The 23,188-nt window shown below is 31.0% G+C and overlaps 3 protein-coding genes across 11 annotated transcripts; 2 read left to right on the top strand and 1 right to left on the bottom strand.

Moving 5' to 3' along the window:
• The first annotated feature begins 105 nt into the window (after positions 1-105).
• On the top strand, positions 106-13,294 carry LOC128398114 (probable serine/threonine-protein kinase DDB_G0282963). Of its 8 annotated transcripts, XM_053358931.1 has the most exons (6): positions 108-482; positions 798-1,264; positions 7,021-7,113; positions 7,297-7,447; positions 7,767-8,105; positions 8,429-13,294. In XM_053358931.1, the coding sequence occupies exons 2-6, from the start codon at positions 1,252-1,254 to the stop codon at positions 12,504-12,506; spliced, it is 4,674 nt and encodes a 1,557-aa protein (XP_053214906.1). In that variant the 5' UTR covers positions 108-482; positions 798-1,251; the 3' UTR covers positions 12,507-13,294. The 8 variants fall into 8 exon arrangements, with proteins under 8 accessions (XP_053214905.1, XP_053214904.1, XP_053214903.1 ...); XM_053358930.1 differs by having other exon boundaries at positions 106-482; positions 958-1,264; positions 7,021-7,447; XM_053358929.1 differs by having other exon boundaries at positions 106-482; positions 801-1,264; positions 7,021-7,447.
• A 488-nt stretch (positions 13,295-13,782) lies between these two features.
• On the bottom strand, positions 13,783-17,307 carry LOC128398119 (pyruvate kinase PKM-like). The gene is given in 6 exon segments (XM_053358941.1): positions 13,783-14,596; positions 14,805-15,139; positions 15,142-15,414; positions 15,514-15,927; positions 16,309-16,405; positions 17,072-17,307. Coding segments are annotated over 6 exon segments (1,566 nt in total). The 5' UTR covers positions 17,099-17,307; the 3' UTR covers positions 13,783-14,176.
• A 559-nt stretch (positions 17,308-17,866) lies between these two features.
• On the top strand, positions 17,867-22,881 carry LOC128398115 (cullin-5-like). 2 transcript variants are annotated; one of them, XM_053358936.1, is made up of 13 exons: positions 17,867-17,962; positions 18,068-18,186; positions 18,527-18,623; positions 18,751-18,921; positions 19,031-19,384; positions 19,508-19,601; positions 19,872-20,110; positions 20,318-20,382; positions 20,457-20,598; positions 20,673-21,101; positions 21,182-21,343; positions 21,446-21,564; positions 21,694-22,881. In XM_053358936.1, the coding sequence occupies exons 1-13, from the start codon at positions 17,954-17,956 to the stop codon at positions 22,010-22,012; spliced, it is 2,319 nt and encodes a 772-aa protein (XP_053214911.1). In that variant the 5' UTR covers positions 17,867-17,953; the 3' UTR covers positions 22,013-22,881. The 2 variants fall into 2 exon arrangements, with proteins under 2 accessions (XP_053214911.1, XP_053214912.1); XM_053358937.1 differs by having other exon boundaries at positions 17,931-17,962; positions 20,460-20,598.
• Positions 22,882-23,188: the final 307 nt, after the last annotated feature.

Raw genomic sequence — 23,188 nt, 5'->3', positions numbered from 1 at the left:
AAGTAACAATCAATTAATTGTAAATCTGTAAATTCCATAGTGTCGCCATCTAGTTGATCTTTAAAACACTATTTTCGCCTTTACTGTTATTGTTTTTTTCTGGTGACAATTAAAATGTTTCATTAATTTGATTGAACTAAAATGATTTTGATTGACTGATTAACTATTGTTAATTGTAGTTAAATGGATTGTGTTGCAGTCGAAGTTCATCTAATGAGAATCTTAATGTTTCTTTCTGATTGAATTTTGTGTCTTTAATATGGTTAATAGTTAAATGACTTTTCGGATCATCATTTTCATCGGTTAATTTGATTATCGTTATGATTGGACTCATCTTCTTAATCAACTGATTAGTTAACCTTTTGATGTGATTTATGGATTAAATGGTTAACATGCCAGGTAACTATTAGAATAGAATTAATATGTTTGGGTGGAGACTTGAGACCGGCTCAATGGACATGAAAACGAATAGAGAATAGAAGGTAAGTTTATCCTTTCTCTTCTTCATCTTCTTTTTTTCTCATTTCTTCCTCTTTCCCTTTTTATTTTCTTCTTCTCTTCTTCTTCTTCTGCATCTTCTTCCTCATGATTCTCAGTTTCACACATAAATTCTTTCTCTGTCTCCAGTCCTTTCTATCTCTTTTCCTCTTTCTATTATCTCTTTCTACTGAATTCTTATTCGATCAATAATTTGATATGAGTCACACTCTCTTTCCTTTTTTCTCTTTCTTCCCATCACTTTCTTTTTCTCTTCCAAAAAAAAGCTTCTCTTTTAACAATATTCTATTCTATTCCAGCAGAAATATTCATTGTCCACCCAAGGAAAACACTCTCAACTCTTCTTACCTCCTTTGGTCAATGTTAATCAAATCAATTCTTCTCATGGTTTTCCATTAATTCTAATTAGTAACTTCAATATCTCACCATCAATTTAACTATTTACCTTTTAATCAACAGCCCAAATACTCACAACAATTGATTGGCCTCTTTTTGGAAGCTTTGTTTTTTTTTCTGTTTATCTGGATTACACTTTCAACATCAACAACAATGATTGTTTATCAACCTTCTTGATTGTCCTTTCCAGCAATCAACAAAAAAAAACTCCGACAATTGTGCTAATTGTGATCATCTATAAAAAAATTTACCTTCCAATGATTTAGTTTCTCTCTATTGTCCAAATCGTTATAAATGAACGTGTATCAGCCAAACAATTGAATAACTGGATTAATAAAACCCAATTACAATTAGAATATGCATCTTAATGGTAAGTTGATTTATATTTTTCTATTCTTTTCACCAAATAGGATTTATCCTTTTTCTCATCTTCTTTAATCCACTGACGATGATGATGATGATTGATTAACCAAATCTCCAATTTTCCAATTGATCTTCTCCAACCAAACAGAGAACTGTTACCATTTTAATTAACCAACAGTTTCTAATTAACTTTCATTCACAAGCTTAAAATGTAAATTCCATTAATTAAATTGATTCTCATCTTTCTTTCAACTAAAATGTAAACAACAATTCTGGTTACAAGGAGTTTCCTAGTTACTATTAGTTAATGTAAAGAAATTGTTTACTATTTTTTTTTCCTCAATTCCTTTAATTTTATTACTTTTTCTCACTAATTCATTGATTGATTTGTTTCTCTTTTCAATATTTTCACGACAATTAACCTTCATCATGATTGTTACAATCATTAACCAGTCTCTTAACAATCTAATATCACCATCAATTCAGCCAAATGACACAATCAAGGTTAACTATTGTTACTTTATTGTGATTGTCCAGTGTTAATTTTCAATCCACCATTTTGTTGATCATTAATTGTTCAATTTACTCAAATTTTTATTTACCAGGAAGTATTCTGGTTATATTATTACAATAAGAAAACATAATCCAATAAGATTAGATTAGATTGTTAATCATCATAATCTTAAAGTGCTCAGAAACAATTAACGAGTAAATCATTTGTAGTTTATAATTATGATGTTTATTGATCTTTTGTTTACAATTTGATTTATGTTTAATTGTAAAGATGATGTTCAATAGTATCTAGGAAATTTAAGCCAATTAACTTGACAACCAGAGAGACTTAAATCATTTCCATTTTAATTACAATTAATAATAAATTTCATAACAGATGAGATATAAAATCTGTTGATTAACAATTAACTCAAATCATGTTCTCAACAATTATCGTCATCATCAACTTGAAGGTAAAGTAATTAACGTAATCAATATAATCCTGACAATTCCTTACTTGGGATTGTATATGAAACAATTTCCGTTAATCATTAACAATCAATTTTTGTTTATACAATTAACTTCATTCAATCAACAAATGAATCAAACATTTGTTGACATTCAAGCTTTTCTGTCAATACAGTTAACATTTCAACCATTGGATTCATTTTTTTTTTCCTACTCACAGAAAACAATTAACACCAATGTTAATTACTATTCTTAGGAACAATTAACTTAATTGAAAATTAAATATACAGTTGACATAACCTGTTGTCGTTTTTCATGTAACTTATGAACTTACATGAAAAAACACAAAGTAAACATGAGAATCAGTTCAACAGTTGATCTCATCAGAATTTGCTAATAATCGGTTTGATTAAAGGTCACAATTAACTGATTCTCAACTTCAGAACAATCAACTAACCATTCATACCAAGACTTAACAATTAAGAGAAAAAAATTGTCACTCTAACCCTGAATGAATCTTTTTTTCTTGTTGAAACTAATGTGTTGATCTCATTCGGATTAATTTAATCTTCTTTGGATTAGCTAACAATTAAGGTAACAATCAAGTAATCATATTCTTTAAATTACTCAAAAAAATGACTATAAATTGTGATTGTCAAATGAAAAGTTAATCATTTTTGTTTAACTTTACTGTTCATTTAATCAACACAATGATGAAACAATAAGTTAATCAAATTTCAAACAATTAGTCGCCTCCACGTTGATTAAACAATCAACTGTATACATTGAGATGTTAAATATAACACCTTCATGTTTAAATTGTGAACCTTAATTTCTGTTGAATGGGTTAACCATTAAACAGTGAAATAAAACTTTAACTAATTAGATTAATTGAGATTAATCAATAACAACAATTAAAATTAACTTTCTAACTCCAGATGATTGATCCTTTTTTAACATGGACTTTTTTTAAATCGATTCACTTGGTTTCTTTGCTTGGATGATTAAAGTTAAATTGTGACATTAAAAAAGTTTGATGACATACACACACAATTTATTGATTCTTCAGTTAATTAACATACTTAATACAGCAAATTATCAGCGTAACGATTAACTACAAATACGAAAATGATTTCGTAGGAGTTGATTGCAAGTAAAAGTAAAAAAGAGAAAAAATGAAAAAAAATTAAGATTTTAACAGTTTATTTATTACGATTTAAATTACGAATTTAAATTGTAATCAATGTATTGAATGTGTGTTGGTCCAGATGAGCCCACGCAATTTAATTCGGTTAGATTACAATTCTAAGCAAGAACGAGTTCGAGGAAGAAAACGAAAAGTCCAAGTCGAAAAACAGAACTTGGGCGAAAATAGGTTGTTCTCTCTTTCTCTCTCTCTCTCTCTCTCTTTCTCTCTCTCTTCTTTATCTTCTTCTCACTCTCATTCCTGTTCTATCATCATTCTTATTGTGTCTCACTCACTCACTCACTTATTCTGATAACTCTCACTAATCACAATTTACCTTCACAACTGAATCAGTTCAACCTTAACTGTTGAAACTGAATGCAAACCTTATGAGGATTAAGATGATGTAAGTGATTTTGATTATAAAGTAAAAGATGATTAAGTTACCATGACTTGGATTACGACAATTAATCTAATTGTTAATCGTTTATGATGATTAAAGTGAATCTAATCTGGCCCATAGGATTATCTGTGTCTCCTTAATCTTGACTTTTCTTGACTTCCATCATCTGAAATCGTGTACATTTTAGCAATTTGCTATTTTAATCCATCGCCTTGATTAAATTCGTGATCAATTTGATTATGTGATTGTTAATTGTGTCCCAATCATTATCGCCAATTGTGATTACAATTAAATCAATTATTTTTGGTATGTGTTGACTTTTTTTTACCGATAACTTGATTCAACATGATCAACAATTTGATTATCAGATTGTGGTCACGATTTAGTTACATGTTAACCCATCACAATTAACTAATTTCTCTTATTGTGGGATAACAAATTGTTTCAACAATTAACTTTCACTTTTTTTTCTGCTTCTCTTGATTGTTGTTCATTCAAAATCTCAATGTTATAATTAACTAATCTAATTTGATTGAACATAAATACTTGTTTTCTTGGCAAATGATTAAGCTTCAAATTCTTGAAGTTAATTGTATACACAATTAATACAACAATTTACTCAATTAAATTCAATATTGATTGTTTAACCGCAACTTAACCAAAATACAACAATTTAACAACCGAAACAATTAAATCAATGAACATGAAGATGAAAAAAAAACCACAATTAAAAAGTTTCAATCTATTACTATCACCATTAATTAATTAATCACATTCACTGTTAATTGTTACTATAATCAGGAACTGTTATCCTACATTAATCATACAATTAATTAAATCCAATTGAAATCTTAGCTGGTTGTTAATTAACTGTTAATTAACTAATAATTTTACCTCTCTAACTGTTTTCCATTAAAAAATAAACAATTTTTGCCCTTTAACATTCAACTAACTACCAACAACAATTTACTGTTATATTTTTACATGTTAATTGTTGATGATTTAAATTATGATCGTGGTAGCGGTTAATTCATCTGGTGGGTTGAGGGTGGATTTTGTTTTGAATATATTTGGGGTTTGATGTTAATCATGACGATGATGATGATGATAATGACTGGAGGATGATTATCTTGATTGTTGTGAATTTAAAATCTTCAGGTCAATTTAGTTAACTTGTTGATCGACTCTCTCTCTCTCTCTCTATCTATTTTTCTTGTCGACTTTAATTGCCAACAATCAAAAATCCCACTCAAAGTAACAACAATTTAAAGTGAATTTGTTTTTATATTTTGGTTGAAACTTTTTTCTTCAATTGAAATTGATTCTGTTTTTCTTACTCATTTTCTTAACCTTATTTATAATTGTTGTAATCTATCATCAACAATCAACTTAATCATCAGCAATCACATATAAAAACAACAACAACAATCTAATGATTAAGTCTCTTGTGCTACTTCACCTACTTTAATATATCAATTATTAATTATCACAATTAACGGTTAAGTGGATTTTTTTGTTTCCTCTAATTTCATTAATCATCCACAATCTTTAATTCAGTTAATTTTTAATTGTTTACATTGAGAAATTTTCTAGTTATTATATTGATAATATCTTTCGTTAGCAATTAGCTTCTTGTCTGATTGTTTAAATTGATTATTGGTTTTAGTTGATGTTATTTATAAATTACAATATGTATTAACCATTAAGGTAAAGTTTAGACAACAATTAGTTTTAATTGTTACTATTGAATATACAGAATATAACAATTTAATATAATTTTTTTCTTTATCTTCATCTTAATAACAATTATCATCTATTTTGTCAGCACATTCAATTAAAATTAACTTTCATTCAGTTTAAATATTATATTTAGATTGTTAATCACAACAATTAACCAAATTGTTACCTTTTTTGGCAGTTTAACTTTGATTATGTAGTAAACATGATTAACTAATTGTTTCCCGAACTGAAAATTTCGTTACCTTGATTCCGTTTCTTGATTGATTATATTTCATTACTTATCATCAATTAATTGCTATTGTTATCTAACCGCAATTAGGTTAATTTTTGATCAGTAAGAAGCAAATTAGGTGTGTGTTAATATTAATCATCTATAAGTAATTTAACTGGATTAAGATGACGAGAGAAAGTTAATCAAAACAACCATATCTAATCAGAAAATTAATCCAATTAACTTGATCATAATCAAAATTTAATCAAAGATTAAATGAAAAAACACTTTGAAAACAAATCAAAAATATTGAAACTATTTAATGCAAGAACTAAATTAACTTTAATTGCGATCAACAATCATATCTAATCTTATACTTTTTCCTTATATTTTTATCATTTTGAGCCTTTTTTTTAATCATCTTGTTTAATCATCATATTTATCATTTGTTAATATATCATTTAGATAAATCATCATGAAGATAATCAACAAATTACAATAGCAATTTAAGAAAAAAGTTGATTGAACTCAATCATGATTAAAGATTAAAAAACTTGTTAACAATTAAGATTTCGTGTCCGGCGATCATAACTTAATTTTAAATTTCATCTCAACAATTAATTTAGTAGCTGTAACGTTGAAATTTAAAATAAAACTCATTAAGAAAACTTAATCATTGTTTTAAATTGTAAAATTTACTTTCGATTTAGTTTATCAATAACTAACTTAGTTTGACTTTTACAATATAATTACTTATTCTGATTGATTGTTATTAATAGTTGAATAAATTGTTTCAATTACAATTGATTGTAACAATTGTTTTCCTGTCAATTTTTTGAATCTTTTCTAGTCTGTTAAAAATTAATTGTTGACAATTTAACTTGTTGGCATGATTATTATTCACATTTGATATTAGCTGACATTCACTTGTCATTTTTGAAGTGAAGGTTAGATGAGAGTCAATTTATCCACCTCCACCTCCACCTCATCCTCCTCATCCTCATCCTCTTTATCATCATTATCATCATCTATATCTTCATCTTCATCATGTTAATACAGATGAAAAAGGAAACTCATATTTCATCATATTCATCAAAAGCTTTTAGAGTGATTTCCTTTTTTTACCTTGAGTTTTTACCCTTAATTTGAATATGAAATTTAGGTTATCAAAGTTTTCATGATACTATTCAACTAATCATGTTAATCTAACCATCACGATAAGAATCATCATCTTATAAATTTTTTTTTCTTCATATCTTTCAGATGAATCGACAACAACTTGTTTAGATAATAATAAAAAAAGTACCGATAGTCAAACAACAATTAATAGTAACAATAACAATAGTGGACACTCAGGTGATAATGATTCATTAATTATCCAACCATCATCTGATTATAACAATAATAACAACACTAATCCAGATACTAATCAATCTAACCAAGATGATCTATTATTAACACCAGGATCATCTTCAGATTATCCTTGTAATGATAATCTCAAATTGACCAATCCAATTAATTTAAACTCATCAAATTTAGATGATCAGCTAATTGTTAATAAATCATTAACTGTATCAATTGATGATGGATCTCAACAAAATCCCACTAATTTACCAATCAACCCCAATGATATTTCAATTATGCAAGATAGTACTGACCTTCATTGGTTTAATGAGGAAACCTATCAAAGGTAATTAACAATCAACTAACCAAATCAAATTAAATGCCAATCTAATCACTTTGATTAACACACTCACAATAAAGGTTATTTTTGTATCTAGAAAATTTTTATCACTTTGATTACAATTTGATTGAGAATTTTATTTTATTTTCGTTTTTTTCTCTCTCTCTCTATCTTATCATTTGCCGATTTCATCATTGAACTGATTTAATTTTTGTCGTGGTTAATTGTTGAAGAGAACAGAAAATTTCACTTAATTTCTCATGAAAATGGAATCAAATTAAAATTAATTGTATGTTGAAAATGTTTTTCTTTCCTTTTCTTTCAGTGAAAAAACTCATCTTATTGAAAACATGCCAATAATTAGTGAATCGTCAACAAATACTGAATCAATCAATCGTACCACCGGTGGGAATCATTATCATCAGAATCGTTACCATGTCTTATCACGTAACATTGATGCTACTTTAGCTGAGATTGACATGGAAACTTTTACAAGTGAAGATATAAATCACATCTATTCAACGTTACCTGAACTTGATTCCTCATGTAGTGCCGATGATGGTGGTGGCGGTGATGGTACAGTCACCGAAGATGGTGGAGAGGAATTTGCATCAGTCACCGGCTCTCTATTGGATGAAATTCACTCCGACAGTCATTACCTAAGGTAAATCATATAATCGATTCATGAGCCAGAATCTATCCTCTGGTTCACTCCAATTTCCATTTTTATCTCTTGTTAGCGATTTTTTTCCACTGTCTTCATCTCCATCATCATCTTACTTTTTACTCTCTCCCTCTCATCATCTTCCTCTGAACTTGCTCATTGCTGTTTATGTTTTACGTTAACCATTAGCTTGATTTTCCTCCTTCTCTCTCATTCTGTTTATCTACGTCTTCTGTTTTTCTTCCTCATCAATAATCAATTTCTTTTCGTGACTTTCATTTTCTTTTTCTTTTTCTTGTTTCTCATGTTTATCTTAATTTCAGTTCTAAAAGGTTTAACAGTCGTGGAATTGATCTAAATGGTTCAAGTTCTATTTTTGATTCTTCGTTGATTGTTGATGAATCTTCAGTTAAAACTTTATCTTCAGGCGGGTGTGGTGGAGGTGATGGTACACTTACAATGAGAAGTGAACGATTTCCTGGTCTTTATGAACGATCTCATTTAGATGTGTCCGGTGTATCAGCTGATTCGCTTGATTTTTCATCATCAGAAAATGATAATAATACTAATGAAATGATTCTTCGATGCCGAGAACAAGATAAAACGAAATATACTATCGCCTTTGAGGAAAGTGTTTCCTCTGTGACAACTTTCTCAGATTCTGCTGATGATATAAAGAATAACTCAGAAGAAAGTGACACAGTGACTCATTTTAATCATCATCATCATCATCATAATCGTCATCATCATTATAATAATTCAAATACAAATAAGTGTAATCATCAACAAAGACGTCGGCGGATGAATGGTGTTAATTTTATTAGTGTCAATAACAACACCGATGATGGAGATGATGATGATTATGACCTTGAAGATGATTATCATCGTCATGATAATGATGATAATGATCTAGTTAAATCGGAATATACAACTTGGAATATGGTCAAAAGGCGTGGCCCTATCAGTCGACGGGAGTTAATTAGATTGAGACGTTATCCTTTTAGGACAATTGCCAAGCAAAGTCAAAGTTTACCCAATATTGTTCAGGTCACTTCGATTCTTACTGGTGACCATGGTGAACCTTTATTCCCACCATTGGGAAGTTATGTTCCTCTTTATGATCTCAATAAATCAAATACAACAACAAACTCGTCAAATAGTGAGGTCAGTCCACCACGATCATTGATAAGACTTTTTATCAAAAATCGCACTTCACCAACCTCATCTAGCCCGGGGTCATCTTCAACCTCTTTTGAAGGACATCTAATTGAATCAAGTGAGCTTAATCATGGTAACCATCACCACCACCACCATCATCATCAAGGACAACAATCAACACTTTCTGGTGGTGGCAGCGGTGGGCTAGGTAAAGGTTTTACCAGGAGCGGGGGTGGACCTAATGGTCAATATTATTTTGGTGATAAAGAGGGTAACCTTAAGGTGGCCTTTAATGATAAAAGGAATGTGGGTCAACAGTGTGTAAATGAAGATTGGAATAATTTTGAAGATAGTTTAATGGGAGAAGGTGTAACCGGAAACGGAACTGATGCAGTGGGAGGACATGTAACTCTTTTACCACCTAAGAATGGTTTTAATAGGTTAAAACAAGCAAGTCCAATAAGAGAGGAGGACATTACCTCGGACACTTCTCGAGGAGATGAAGCAGTTAACAGTGGAACCGATGAATCGTATCATGGTAAAGATGGTAAATTAACTGATCGACATTGGCCTATTTATCATTTCGATAAATTTAAAAGTAACACAAATAACGGTAATAATAATAACGATCGAGTGAATGTAATTGGTGCTCGTAGGAGTATATCAGTTGATCGTTTCATGTCCACTCAATGTACCGGTGGATCAGGTTGTGGTGGCGGTGGTGGTGATACAGATGGAATTGGTATTAGAGGTGGTGGTCCTTCATCCACCGGTGGTGGAACATCAAACAATCCTAATAGTAATATAAGGCGAAGCTCAGATTATGGGTCAACTAATATGAATAAGATTCGATTCTCATCAGGTCGTGAATTTGGTTCCGTTTCAAGTGGTTATCTTAGCAGTCGACAAGGTTCAAGTGAGTGGCATCGGAAAACCGCTTTCACTCATCATCCACCATCATTTCAACATCAACAACAACCTAAACCCTCATCATCTTCTTCATCATTGCCTCATCAATATCCTCTTAATCCATCATCATCTTCGAGTTCAATTCCTTCAAAAAGATATTCAATTTCTGTAACCACCATGAGAACCGCTTCAACTCAAGTTCCAGTTCACATTCAAGATAAACAAGTTCAAACAGGAATTAACTGTCAACTTGGTGGTGGAAATGGAGGTGATAATGAACATGAACAATCCACTGATCCTTCAATGGGATTCATTGTACGAGAATATCCAACAAGTACAGTTCGAGAAAAATCAATACCATTATCATCTTGTTATGCCAAAGAAACATTCTCACCTTCATCAGATTATCATAATTATCGTCAGAATCACGAACCACAAGATGAATCTCAACGGGCTAAACCTTTGTACGTTTGTTTTCCCAACTATTCACTTCCAGATTTAAGTTTCCTACGAACCTTATCATGTCCATGTACACCCAAAGAGGAGGGACCATCAGCTGTTTATCTATCACCAACCAAACTTAAATTACCACTTCGAGAATTTAAATCTAATGGTGGTAACGTCGGTGGGATTAGGAGGCCTTTTGGTCGAGGTAAAGGAGTTCGACCTAAATCATGTACCGATTATGAAAATTTGATTGCCAATCGTAGTTTTAATCATATTAAAGATTGGGATTCATTGAAAGTTTTACTTCCCAATGAGTTTAAATCGTTAATTGCTCGGCTTGAAGGTGGTAATGGTGATTCTAATCAACCAGAAGAGTCAAAAATCAATCAAGATGGAGGATCAAGAAAATCAAAAGAATCAGATGTAAACTTTGATAAGCGAACAAGTGAAAAATCAACAACAATTAACAATACTAATCCATTTAGTAGTAATTATAAAGAGCCTAAAACAATGACTAGTCCATCGAGTGAGGTTAAATTGCGACCAAGGAAAAGGTCAGTACGGACTTTGGATGGTTATCAAGGTCCATCGGAGGTTAATGAAGGAGCTTGTGGTTGTCACCAAGAGCGAAAGAGACACTCACTGCAAGAACCACCCTCTGATTATGGTCATCATCACAATCATCATCCTCCTCATTATCATCATCCAAGCAATTTTCATCATCACGAAACAAATGAACCAATTAATTGTACCTATCGTAATACAATTTCAAGAAGTGTGACCATGCCTTCCTGTGTATGCAATAGTCAACAACCAGTTTGTCATTTAAATTGTTGTCAACCTCCTAATTATTATCAACAGAATCATTTTCATCCTCATGATCATCACTTATACTCACAGCAGCAGCAACAACAACAACAACATAATCCTCATCATGTTCATCATGTAACTCAAAATTCACCGGTAACAGGGATAAATTCATGCTGTCAAGGTGTCACAGGAATCGGAGGTGGTGCAGGTAAATCATCAATGTCATCAAATGTCAAGCCAAATGAAATTAACAGTAGTCTTGTTAATGGTTTATTTGATGATCCATCAGTTGATAGACTTTGTCATCTTCTATCAAAAGGAATATCAGTAAAAGATTTTACCAATATAATTGGAGGAGTAGGAACACCAGGAAACACCATGAATTCAGGTGGAAATGGAATTGGAATCAATCATAAAAATCGTTTACCTTCACCATCTAAACCATATGAACCAATTAAAGAGCAAGTAATTGAAGAAACCGATTCAATGTGTATCTCATCAAAAGGAGGAGGTGATACTAATCATCTTGCAGGGTTAAACAATCAACACCAACAATTAAATATCAATAATGATAACAATAGGATAACAAAAGGAGAAGATGAATCAAAGATAAACTCAAATTTCAATGTGATCAAAAAACGCTGGGAATCATTAGCATCTCCAGTGTCATCAACAATTAACTCACCTGAACCCAATTTACCAATAATAACAAACACAGGTAAAGGTAAATCATCACCAACACCTCCACGATCAACAACACCACCAACACCCTCCTCTAATTACTCATCACCAGCACCCTCATCATCTTCAACAACAACCTCATCTTCAGCCTTACTTGTTAAACCCAAAGTCCCGATCAAACCACCGCTCTCATCGCTGCGACCCACCTCGGTTCCGATTGCTAAAAGACCCACAACCTTAGGTGCCAATAACAGTGGTAATGTTTTCAAATCGATGATTCCAATAGCCAAAGGGAGTAAATCACCACCAAATGTCAAACAATTAACTTCACCAATTAGTAAAACATTACCAAGAACTAATTGTAAAAAATCATCAGCCACCAACAAAACCACATGATGATTAGGAAACAATTTAGATTTGAATTATTCAAATGATATAAATTGCAATATATAATTAACACGCTCGCAAATTAATCAAAAAGTAAATTATATTTAAGATATAATTTATATAAATATTATAACAATTAACTTGATTTAGAAAATGTTTCTTGATTAATATACATTATCTTTGTCATTATTGTGATTAGGTTTTTATTTTAATTTCTGTCTAACAATTAACTAATCATCCAAAAGTTTACTCTCATCTTCATCAGTCTTCATTTAAATTGCCAATCCCAAAGATAAACAAATTAACTTGATTTTTTGATTTCTTTTCTGTTCCTCAAACAATTAATTTCAATTCTGTTGTAATTTGATTTAATTTTTTTTTCCTCTCTTGATTTGATTATTTTCAAAATCTATTGTATTTTTTAATTTATTATCATGAAACAATTAATGGCGATTAATGGTAATGTTAAACAATTAACTTTGGAGAAAATGATTATAATTATTAACCATAATCATAATTAACTCTCTCTCTCTCTCTCTCTCTCTCTCTCTCTCTCTCTCAATTTACTGTGTTTTCTAATTGTGTATATCATTTTTCCCTCTCATTTAATCAACAATTAACTAATTTGATTGCAGTCTCTAGATTATCCTCATTTATAATCATCGACATCACCCAACAATTAATTATCCAGTGCAATTTAAATGATATTATAAGTTAATTGACCATAATTACAATTGATCAAAACACTAAATCCTTTTCAATTTGCAATCGATACAATTAAATTAATTTATCACTCACTGATTGTCAACTTAACAAACAATAAAAATCAAATTAAAATTGAATTTTGAAACACACACAATTAACAATGTCAACAATTTATTTCACTAATCAGCCAACAATTAACTGATAAGATTTTCCCATTCACTTGAGTAAAAGTAAAAGGCGTTAATTGTCAGCTAATCACGTAGACAATTTAACAATCAGAATAACCTTAATTCTGAGCTCATGTTTAATGATGATCACAATTAATACTCAATGTTAATCAAATTTAATTTCCTCTTCCATTGGATTAACTTACCGAACACTAATCTCAACAGTGATTTAGTATTAATTAAATTATTCATCAGGATTAAGAGTCGCTGTCATTTAATTGTTATCAGTGAGAAAGGAAAAGTTTCAGGTTAATTGTTCTGACATTTATAAGCCACAATTAAGACTAATTGTAATCTAATTGTGAATAATTAGCCGATTGATAAGTAAATGAGTCACTTGTTAATCAAAATGATTTCGATTTTACGTGAAATTGTATTTTCATGATTACAACATTAATTATCAATTATTAATACTAGATTTTTAATACAAATGTAATGGGTTGATTTAGTTTTTAAATCTTTACAATTTGTATTATTTTGATTGTATTATTTAAATAGATTTATATTTAATTGTAGATTGGACTTTAAATTAAATAATTAAAACTCTTTAAGATGATAATTGGGATAATTAGAGTTTTTCCTTTTGTTTTTCAAACTCGAAAACCACAGCAAATGTAATTAATTATTGATTCTCTTTTTTGTTCTTCCTATTGATTTTGTTGTTAAACAATTAACCGATTTAATTACTATTATATTTGGATAATTAGTAATAATTGTTTATTCCTGTTGGTCGGGATTCTGTTTGATTTATTCAACGGTAACAATTCGCATTGTGTTGGTAGATCCAGGACCTTTTCTCCATCCAGTGATAACGATTACAGAATCATTTTTACGGATGAATCCACGAGATTTACCAAAATCAATGGCGGCCAGAATACGACCATCGACATCTTGAGGCCAATCACCTGAACGATCATCTGAAAAATAGATGGGTAAAAGTCCTCGCCAAAGATGAGCTTGACGGGTTGTCTGAGGTCGTCGGGAAACCGTGATAATGGGACAACGAGGTCGATACTTGGAGATGAGGTGAGCAGTTCGTCCAGTGGTTGTAAGAACGATAATTGCTGATGCCATACACTTGAGAGATGCGTTAACCGCGGCAATAGCAATTGTTGTTGTTAAATCAGCTGGAGTAGGTGTGTTGGTGCTCAAATCAATGAAAATACGCTGAGACAATGTAAAAGAAAAAAAGATGAGAGATGGAAAAAAAAGTGTTAGATGTTGGTAAGATGAGGAAAATCATGCTTCGGAAGAGTGATGAAGCATCAAAGTAAGAAAAATCATCCTCGATTATCTCGTAATGTTGAGTGAGCAGACAAGAAATAAAGAAAGATGGAGAGAGAAAATGATAATTTCAATGCGAATTTATAAATACCTTAGAGAACATGGCAGCTTCAGCTTCTAAACTAATAGCAGCCATTACAGCAACAGCTTGAATTGGATATTCTCCTTTGGCTGTTTCACCTGAGAGCATGACACAGTCAGCACCGTCTAGAACAGCATTAGCCACATCAGAACTTTCAGCTCGAGTGGGTCGAGGTTTTTTCACCATACTTTCTAGCATTTGGGTGGCACAGATAACCGGTTTACCCATCATGTTACATTTAGCGATCATCATCTTCTGAGCAAGGAAAACCTTCTCAGTGGGTATCTCAATACCCAAATCACCTCGAGCAACCATAATACCATCAGATTCAGCGATAATTTCATCAATTTTTTAACACCTTCGTGATTTTCAATTTTAGAAATGATCATAATGTTTTTACCCTCTTCACCTAAAATTTTTCTGATCTCTCGTACACCGGCAGCATTACGAATAAATGATGCAAATACCATGTCAACTTTATTCTTAACACCAAACAATAAATCAGCTTTGTCTTTTTCAGAGACAGCGGGTAAATCAACAAGTGCCCCAGGCAAATTAACACCCTTCTTGGATCCTAATAGACCACCGTTTTCAACTTCACATTGTAAATAATCAGATCCTAGAATATTGAAAGAAAATAAGTTAAGGAAAAAAAGAGACAAATATTATGTACAGTTAAGGATATGAATTAATTAATTTTAAGATTTAATTAACTTACCAACTTCCCTTACAACCAAAGAGATGAGACCATCATCGATATAAACCTTACTACCGGGAACAACTACTTTAACAATATTTTTATAATCTACATGTAAAAGATCAATAGTAGACTTATCAATAAATGCATCGTTAGTGGTCACCCTGATTGATGCTCCACGAACTAATTCAACCTCAGCTGAAGGTCCACCGGCTAATAAGGTTGTTCTTATCTCAGGTCCTTTAGTATCTAAAGCAATTCCAACCGGATGTTCAGCGACTTTATTTTCAATTGATAATTGTTTAACCGCTTCTCGAACATTATCAATTGTTCCTTGGTGGTAATCATAGGTTCCATGGGAGAAGTTCATTCGAGCGATATTCATACCAGCTTTCATCATCTGAATAAGCTTGGGAACTTCTCGAGATGCAGGACCTAATGTATTATAAGAAAATTAACAGGAGTAAGAGTAAGAAATAAAGAAATGAATGAATAATCGATGAAGAAAAACAAAATAGAAACTCGAAAGATATTAATTGTATGAGCCAGTAAATTATATGGGAAAATAAAAAGGTTACTCAGATCAATAAGATTTATATCAAGGTTATTTCGATAGAGAGAGAAACTTGAGAATTTGAGATAATTATATAAATTACATGAGCAAATAATGTGATGTATGGATGAAAGAAAATAATCAAAACGCTAATCAATCAGAAAAATTTATTTTTCACTCTCTCTCTTATATTGACCTTGATGAAATGGTTACGATTCTATGAAGGACACATCAAGAGGAGTTGAAAAGGTTATCATCCTTACCGATGGTACATATTATTCCAGTTTGTCGAACCAGTGGAGGTTTCGAGTCAATGTCCAACGCAGCCAAATGTTCAAGACTGGAATTAGCATCAGCAGCCTGTAATTGACAAGAAGATTTAGATTTAGCTGGGCTGATAGATTTTCTTGACATTCTTTCTCGAGATTTAGATCGAGGCATTGTTTTGGTTACAATGAGGAATCGACGAAGACAAGAATAGAAGATTATTTCGAAGGCTTGAGATTGGGAATCGTCTCTTTTATCACACAATTAATAGACAGTAAGTATCAAGCTAATCATTTAAAAAGATTAAATGTAAATGAGTTAACAACAGACAACTAGAATGTAAACAATTGAAGGGAATCTACAACAAATAAACAAAATTAGAAGTGAGAATGAAATAAGAAAAGTAGATTTATAGACGTAGTAGTAGTGCAATACAGCTACTAAATTGAAGAGAAGGTGAGAGAGAGAGAGTCAGAATAAAGACAGAGAAGAAAGAGAAAGAAAGACAGAGAAAGTGTAACAATCAAAAGAAACCTAAGCCTAGAAGAGAGAAAAAAAGTCAAAGTGTAAAAGCAGAAGACGAGGATCAGAGTTGCTCTATTTCAGTGTAAAAGGAGGGAGCAAGAGCGGATAAAAAAGAGAACAATAAAGAAGAGAAGAAAACAATTCGAAAAGTTGATCCAGGTAAAATTGGAAGATCGAAGAAAAAGGAAATTCTAAAGTAGAATAGAGAAGAATTTAAATCAAAGTATTACTCACAATGCTGTAGGTTGTTTGGTCTTCCATTGGTGTAGGTGATATTGAACAAGAAAAATTGAAAATGTTAAACTTTGAGGTTTTTTTTTTGATTTGAAGAAGAGAACAAAAAAATTGCAATTGGTGTAGATTTAAATGACAAGTCGTTAGTTGACTAGTGTGTGATTGGAATGAACAGAAAAGTTAATTTACTAAATGATTAACTGAAATAAGGAAACTCTTTTTATAGAAATAGAAAAGAAAAAAGAAAAAAAAAGCTGATAAAAATGAAACGAAAATCACTGTTGCTAAGTAACATGTTCACATGGAAAAATGAATCAATTTCAATTTGTGGCTCCATCTCTTACATAATTTACCCAGTGAACAACAGAATTAAGTTAACAATTAAAGTAAAGAACTAATAAAAAAATAGAAACAGAATTAATTTCAACCATCACTTACCTTGAAAACCAAAACAAAATGTTTTTAGATTAACCAATAATCCAAATAAAGAGATGAAATGAAAACAATTACAAGAGAAAAGAAAAACATTTCAAACACAATCAAACTGAATCGTAAACATCGAATTCTACTGAACAAATTAATTCCTCAAAATTAAACAATTAAAACCAAAATTAGACAACTAAAATAATTAAAACTTCACTTCCAAATTAAACGATTAACTAATTGTCACAATGGAAGAAAATTAAAAAAGAAAAATTAAAATTCTCTTTTCCAAAAGAGAATTTTAATCGCCGACAGGTGTCGCTTTATATTCTCTTTTTTTCTCTTTCTTTGATTTTGTTCTCTTTCTTTTTTGTCTTATTATTTTCTTCCTCTTGGTGTTGATGTTTAAATTTTTCTTCTTGTTGTTTTTATGATTGTTTTTTTAATTTTTAATATAAAATGACAAAGGTAATTAATTGATTTAATTGTCTTCTTTATATCAAGGATATTGTTCGTTAATTGATTGTGCTTTTTTGTTCATTTCATTTCATTTTCCTCCATGTTTCTTATTAGTTTACCTTCCAACAGAAAATACCTCAACTTGAGGATCATTGGCCGTCAATGAGGCAAACTATTCTCAAGCTTTTACATCAACAAAATGTCTCTCAGCTTGAATGGCAAGAACTCTTTTGGTAAGATTTGTGTTCTTTTTTGTTACAATCTCTTCTTTCTCATCTCCATGTTCCATTCAATTCTATCTTAATTTGATCTTTCGTGAAAAGAGAGAGACCCATTTCAATTAGTGTCTTTTTACCCTTTTCTTTTTCCATCTCTTCTCTTGTTCCTTTGTTTTTATCTCTCTCTCTCTCCTTTTTTGGTTCTTTTCTGGTTCTTTTCTGTTTAGTTTAATGATGTTTCATCATGTCTTTGTCTTTCTTTGTCCACAATTTTCATTCTAATATTTATTTGGATTTTTTCTTATCTATTTCTCCCTTAATGATGACGATGTTTGCTCTATCACGATTGGATCAGGAATGTTCATAATGTTGTCCAATGGGATCAGTGTTCTGATAAACTTCATGAATCTCTCCAACAGGATATTTTAGAGTTCATCTCACAAGCACAAAGTGTAAGCACATATTCAGGGAACGAATTGAGGCTATTCCTGTTCTTCATTTTCATCATCATCATCATTATCTTTCTTGGTCACCCTCTTATTCTAACCTTGTTTTTCCGTTTATTCTCCCAATATTCAGACGGTATTAGCTCATCATGATGACCAGGCCTTACTTAAAGCATATGTCGCTGCTTGGAGTAAATTCTTTGTACAATGTAATTACCTTCCATTACCTTTTACTCCCCTCATGTCAAATCAAAAAAGTAATAATTCAAAAACTACAACCATTGAAGAAAATATCGTACGAAAAGTAAGTTCAAGCTTTTTTTCTTCTATTTGTTTCTTTTTTTAATATTCGACCAATTTAACCTGATTTTCTTGTTTACTTGTTTATTATTATTATTCTTATTACTATTTAGCTTATGCACACCAGTTGGAATGAAAGTATTTTCTCCAATATTAAACATCGACTTCAAAATAGTGCCATGAAATTGGTTCACGCTGAAAGAAATGGGGAAGCATTTGACTCTCAACTGGTCATCGGAGTGAGGGAATCTTATGTTAATCTATGCTCCAATTCAAATGACAAAGCTATTTATAAAGAAAATTTCGAAAAAGCCTATCTTGAAGCAACCGAAACATTTTACCATTCCAAGGCGGCTGAATATCTAGTGGCCAATGGTGTACAAAATTATATGATCTGGGCTGATATGAAACTAAAAGAAGAAGAAATGAGAGGTGCCAAATACCTTGAATCTCTTTCTCTTCCATCGGTAAATTATTCTTTGTTCTCATCATCTCTTTTTTGACAGAACAAAAATAATAATATTATATCTTTCTTTCTCATCTTCATTTTGTATCTTTGTCTCATCTCTACTTTCTCTCTCTCTCTATAGTTGAACGAGACTTGTGTACGGGTTCTAGTTACTAATCATAAAGATGTTATTCTTGCTGAATGTCCAACAATGATTCAGAATAATGAGACAAAAAGTGAGTAGATATTCAAGGCTAACAGCTTTTCTATTTGCCTTCTATTTCACCTTTGCAATAATAGAGAATGACGATGATAGAAAAATAATTCGTCAATTTCTTCCTCTTTAAATTCAAGTTCAATGACTTTGATTTATCAATGGAAATTTCCTTTTCTATCTCTATATGTATCTCTCTCTTTTTCTCTTTGTCTCTTTCTCCCTTGTATCTCATGAGCTTATCATTTTATCAATTTTCTTACAAATCTTATGTTTGTTTCCTTGTAAACAGAATTGAATCTAATGTTTCGTTTATTGGATCGAGTTGAAGGTGGTGTTGAACCCATGTTAACTTATTTAGAGGATCATATTGTTCAACAAGGATTAGCTGATATGATGGCTTCAGCTGAGATTATCACCCAAGACTCAGAGAAATATGTTGAACAATTACTGGAACTTTTTGTTAGATTTAGCACTCTAGTCGCAGAAGCTTTCAATGATGATCCAAGACTATTAACCGCGCGTGATAAGGTATACAATTTATCCAATTGAGTTTTAATTTCTCTTTTATTTTTGATTACCCACGCAAAAAAATCACCAAACCCTTTACGTATTTTCTTCTTCTTCATCATCATCACCATTACCATCATCTTCTTCTCATCTAACCTTGAATTCTCTTTCTTATATTGCTTTTTTTTTCTTTTCTCTCTTCTTCTATATAATTGTTTCATCTCACAGGCTTTTAAACAAGTAGTTAATGATACATCGGTCTTTAAACTTGAATTAGCATCTAAACCTAAAATGTACGTATGACAATCACTTAAATCAAGTTTGTCACAATCAAAGTTAACCTTTCTCTTTTTCTCTCTGCCCACAGAAGTACAGTAATGATTACAAAGTTACCTCCCGAATCGCGATGCCCTGAGATGCTAGCAAATTACTGTGATATGTTACTTCGTAAAACCCCTTTAAGTCGTAGATTGACCTCCGAAGAGATTGAAACAAAATTAAAAGAAGTGGTTAGTTGATTAGCTGATTTATCTGATTATAATCAATTAATGTGATTTTTCTTAAACCATTTTTTTTTAAACAGCTTCTAGTCTTAAAGTATGTACAGAACAAGGATGTTTTCATGCGTTACCATAAAGCCCATTTAACCCGACGTTTAATCCTTGACTCGTCAGCTGATAGTGAGAAAGAAGAGAATATGGTTGAATGGCTTCGTGAAGTTGGAATGCCGGCTGATTATGTTAATAAATTAGCTCGAATGTTTCAAGATATTAAAGTTAGCGAAGATCTCAATCAACAATTTAAAAATTCCCAGCGTCTAATTGATGGCGCTTATTCGGATACTATAAATATCAAAATTTTAAATGTTGGTGCGTGGGCACGTGGTAGTGAACGTGTACAGGTTTCCCTTCCCTTAGAATTGGAAGATTTTATCCCAGAGGTGGAAGAATTTTATAAAAAGAAACACAGTGGGCGAAAATTACAATGGTACCATCATATGTCAAATGGAACGGTTAGTTAAATTGTTCTCTTAATTATTTATCTCAATATCCTGTAAATATCTAATCTCTTTTTACTTTTCTCCCTCTCTAGATTACATTTGGTAGTAAATATGGTAAATATGATGTAGATGTAACGACTTTCCAAATGGCAGTTCTTTTCACATGGAACGAGCGTCCAAATGATAAAATATCGTTCGAGAATCTCAAACTTGCCTCTGAACTTCCCGATGCTGAACTTAGACGAACACTTTGGGTAATTTGATTCATGATTTTCAAATTGCTAAATTGTTACTAAACTTTTTTTTTGCTACAATCAGTTAACTAATCTTGAATTTTTACTCTTCTCTCTTTTCAGTCATTAGTTGCCTTTCCTAAATTAAAGACACAAATCCTTTTATGTGATGTGCCTTGTAAATCAGTTAAAGATTTTACTGATACCACTTTATTTTGGGTTAATCAAGATTTTCATATAGTGTAAGTTAAACTTTTAATCTTTAGCATTTTTTACCCTTCATGATAATCTGATTAATATAAACATGTTTACCTTTTTTTTTACTAATTGATTATTAATTCTGTTTTATTTTGTATCTTTTTCTCTTTCAGTAAAAATAATAAGCCACAACGTCGAGGTAAACTAAATCTAATTGGACGTCTCCAGTTATCCACTGAAAAAAGTCGTGAAGAAGATAACGAGAAGATTGTCCAATTGCGAATTTTAAGAACTCAAGAAGCAATTGTAAAGATAATGAAGATGAGAAAACGAATTACCAACGCACAATTACAGACAGAATTAGTTGAAATTCTCAAGAATATGTTTCTACCTTCCAAGAAATTAATTAAGGAACAAATTGAATGGCTAATTGATCAAAAGTATATGCGTCGAGATGAAGATAATATCGGTGTTTTCGTTTATATGGCCTAAAGAAAAACAAATCACAACTACTCTGACCATTGGCTGACCATCAAAAAGAAAAAGAATCAATTATATCATTAAGATCAAGATCATCGAAGAGATTAAATCAAAATTCGATTGTGTTTAACTCATCAATTTTATCAACGATAATTAACCAAACTCATCACTATCATTGTTGGTTTAAACTTCAACTATTCTTAATCTCTCTCTCCATCTTAATTATCTTTTAATTATCTTCCGTCAAACATATTCAACTCTATTGTTGACCATCAACAAAAAACCATCTCTTGTTCAGCCTTTTCTCCTCTTTTTATATGATCAATTCTAATTGTTGTAAATGCGGTAATTATATAAAATACTGTATAATTTTCTGTGATCATGATTAGTTGATGGAAAATGAAAGAAAACTTGAAATCCATTAACAGGGGAAACCAAAACTCCAATGAAGTGACAAAAAAAAAGACTAACATGAAAAAGTGGAACATGAAAAGACGCTGATTCATTTTAATGGTACAATCATATTTCTGACCATTATCATAACTTATCATCTTTCTTTTTCTCTCTCTACCTTCCCACAATCAAATTAGCTAATAATTAACTATTTATTTATAAACAAACAAAAAAAGAAAACGATGATAATCATAATAACAAAATGATTTTTTTGTTAATCATCTCACCCTGCTAATCAAATCATCCGATTTTACCATGAATGTTACATATACATAATTACCAACTAGAAATGTTCAAAGAGTCAAATTATGTTGAGAAAATGTGTAAAAATGAGAAACAAACAAAATGAGAAGCATTATATTTATTACTAATCAACAATTAACTTATTTATTTTCTATTAAAAATTTAACCCATTCCAAAAATGGAAATGATTTCGATAAAATTAATTATCCAACAATTAAGAAGCACAAACAAGAAAATTAGACGAAAATTGACTTAATCATTACGATGACAATCAAACAATCAACTGAACTTGAAAGTGGAAATAAAAGCTTAGTAACGATGAGAATATTGATTAATATAGAAAACATGACAATTGGAAACAATTAACGGTCACAATTAAGAATCTACTTTCGAGGATAATAGAGGTCGCTTGATGCTCATTCTAACGGTAAAAGGTGAACCAAAAGTAACGGTAAAAGGTGTAAGAGGAGTGAGTGTTTCTTTTGGTTACCT

The sequence above is a fragment of the Panonychus citri genome, unplaced genomic scaffold (genome assembly GCF_014898815.1).
Source record: "Panonychus citri isolate SS breed McGregor unplaced genomic scaffold, ASM1489881v1 Contig00045, whole genome shotgun sequence".
NCBI classification, from domain to species: Eukaryota; Metazoa; Arthropoda; class Arachnida; order Trombidiformes; family Tetranychidae; genus Panonychus; species Panonychus citri.
This window is presented reverse-complemented; position numbering and strand designations above follow the sequence as displayed.

Coding starts and splice junctions, on each gene's coding strand:
- LOC128398114 (XM_053358930.1), top strand. Junction 7,448..7,766: donor AATGAGGAAACCTATCAAAG/GTAATTAACAAT, acceptor CTTTTCTTTCAG/TGAAAAAACTCATCTTATTG. Junction 8,106..8,428: donor TCCGACAGTCATTACCTAAG/GTAAATCATATA, acceptor TCTTAATTTCAG/TTCTAAAAGGTTTAACAGTC.
- LOC128398115 (XM_053358936.1), top strand. Junction 19,602..19,871: donor TCAGAATAATGAGACAAAAA/GTGAGTAGATAT, acceptor CCTTGTAAACAG/AATTGAATCTAATGTTTCGT. Junction 21,344..21,445: donor AACTTAGACGAACACTTTGG/GTAATTTGATTC, acceptor CTCTCTTTTCAG/TCATTAGTTGCCTTTCCTAA.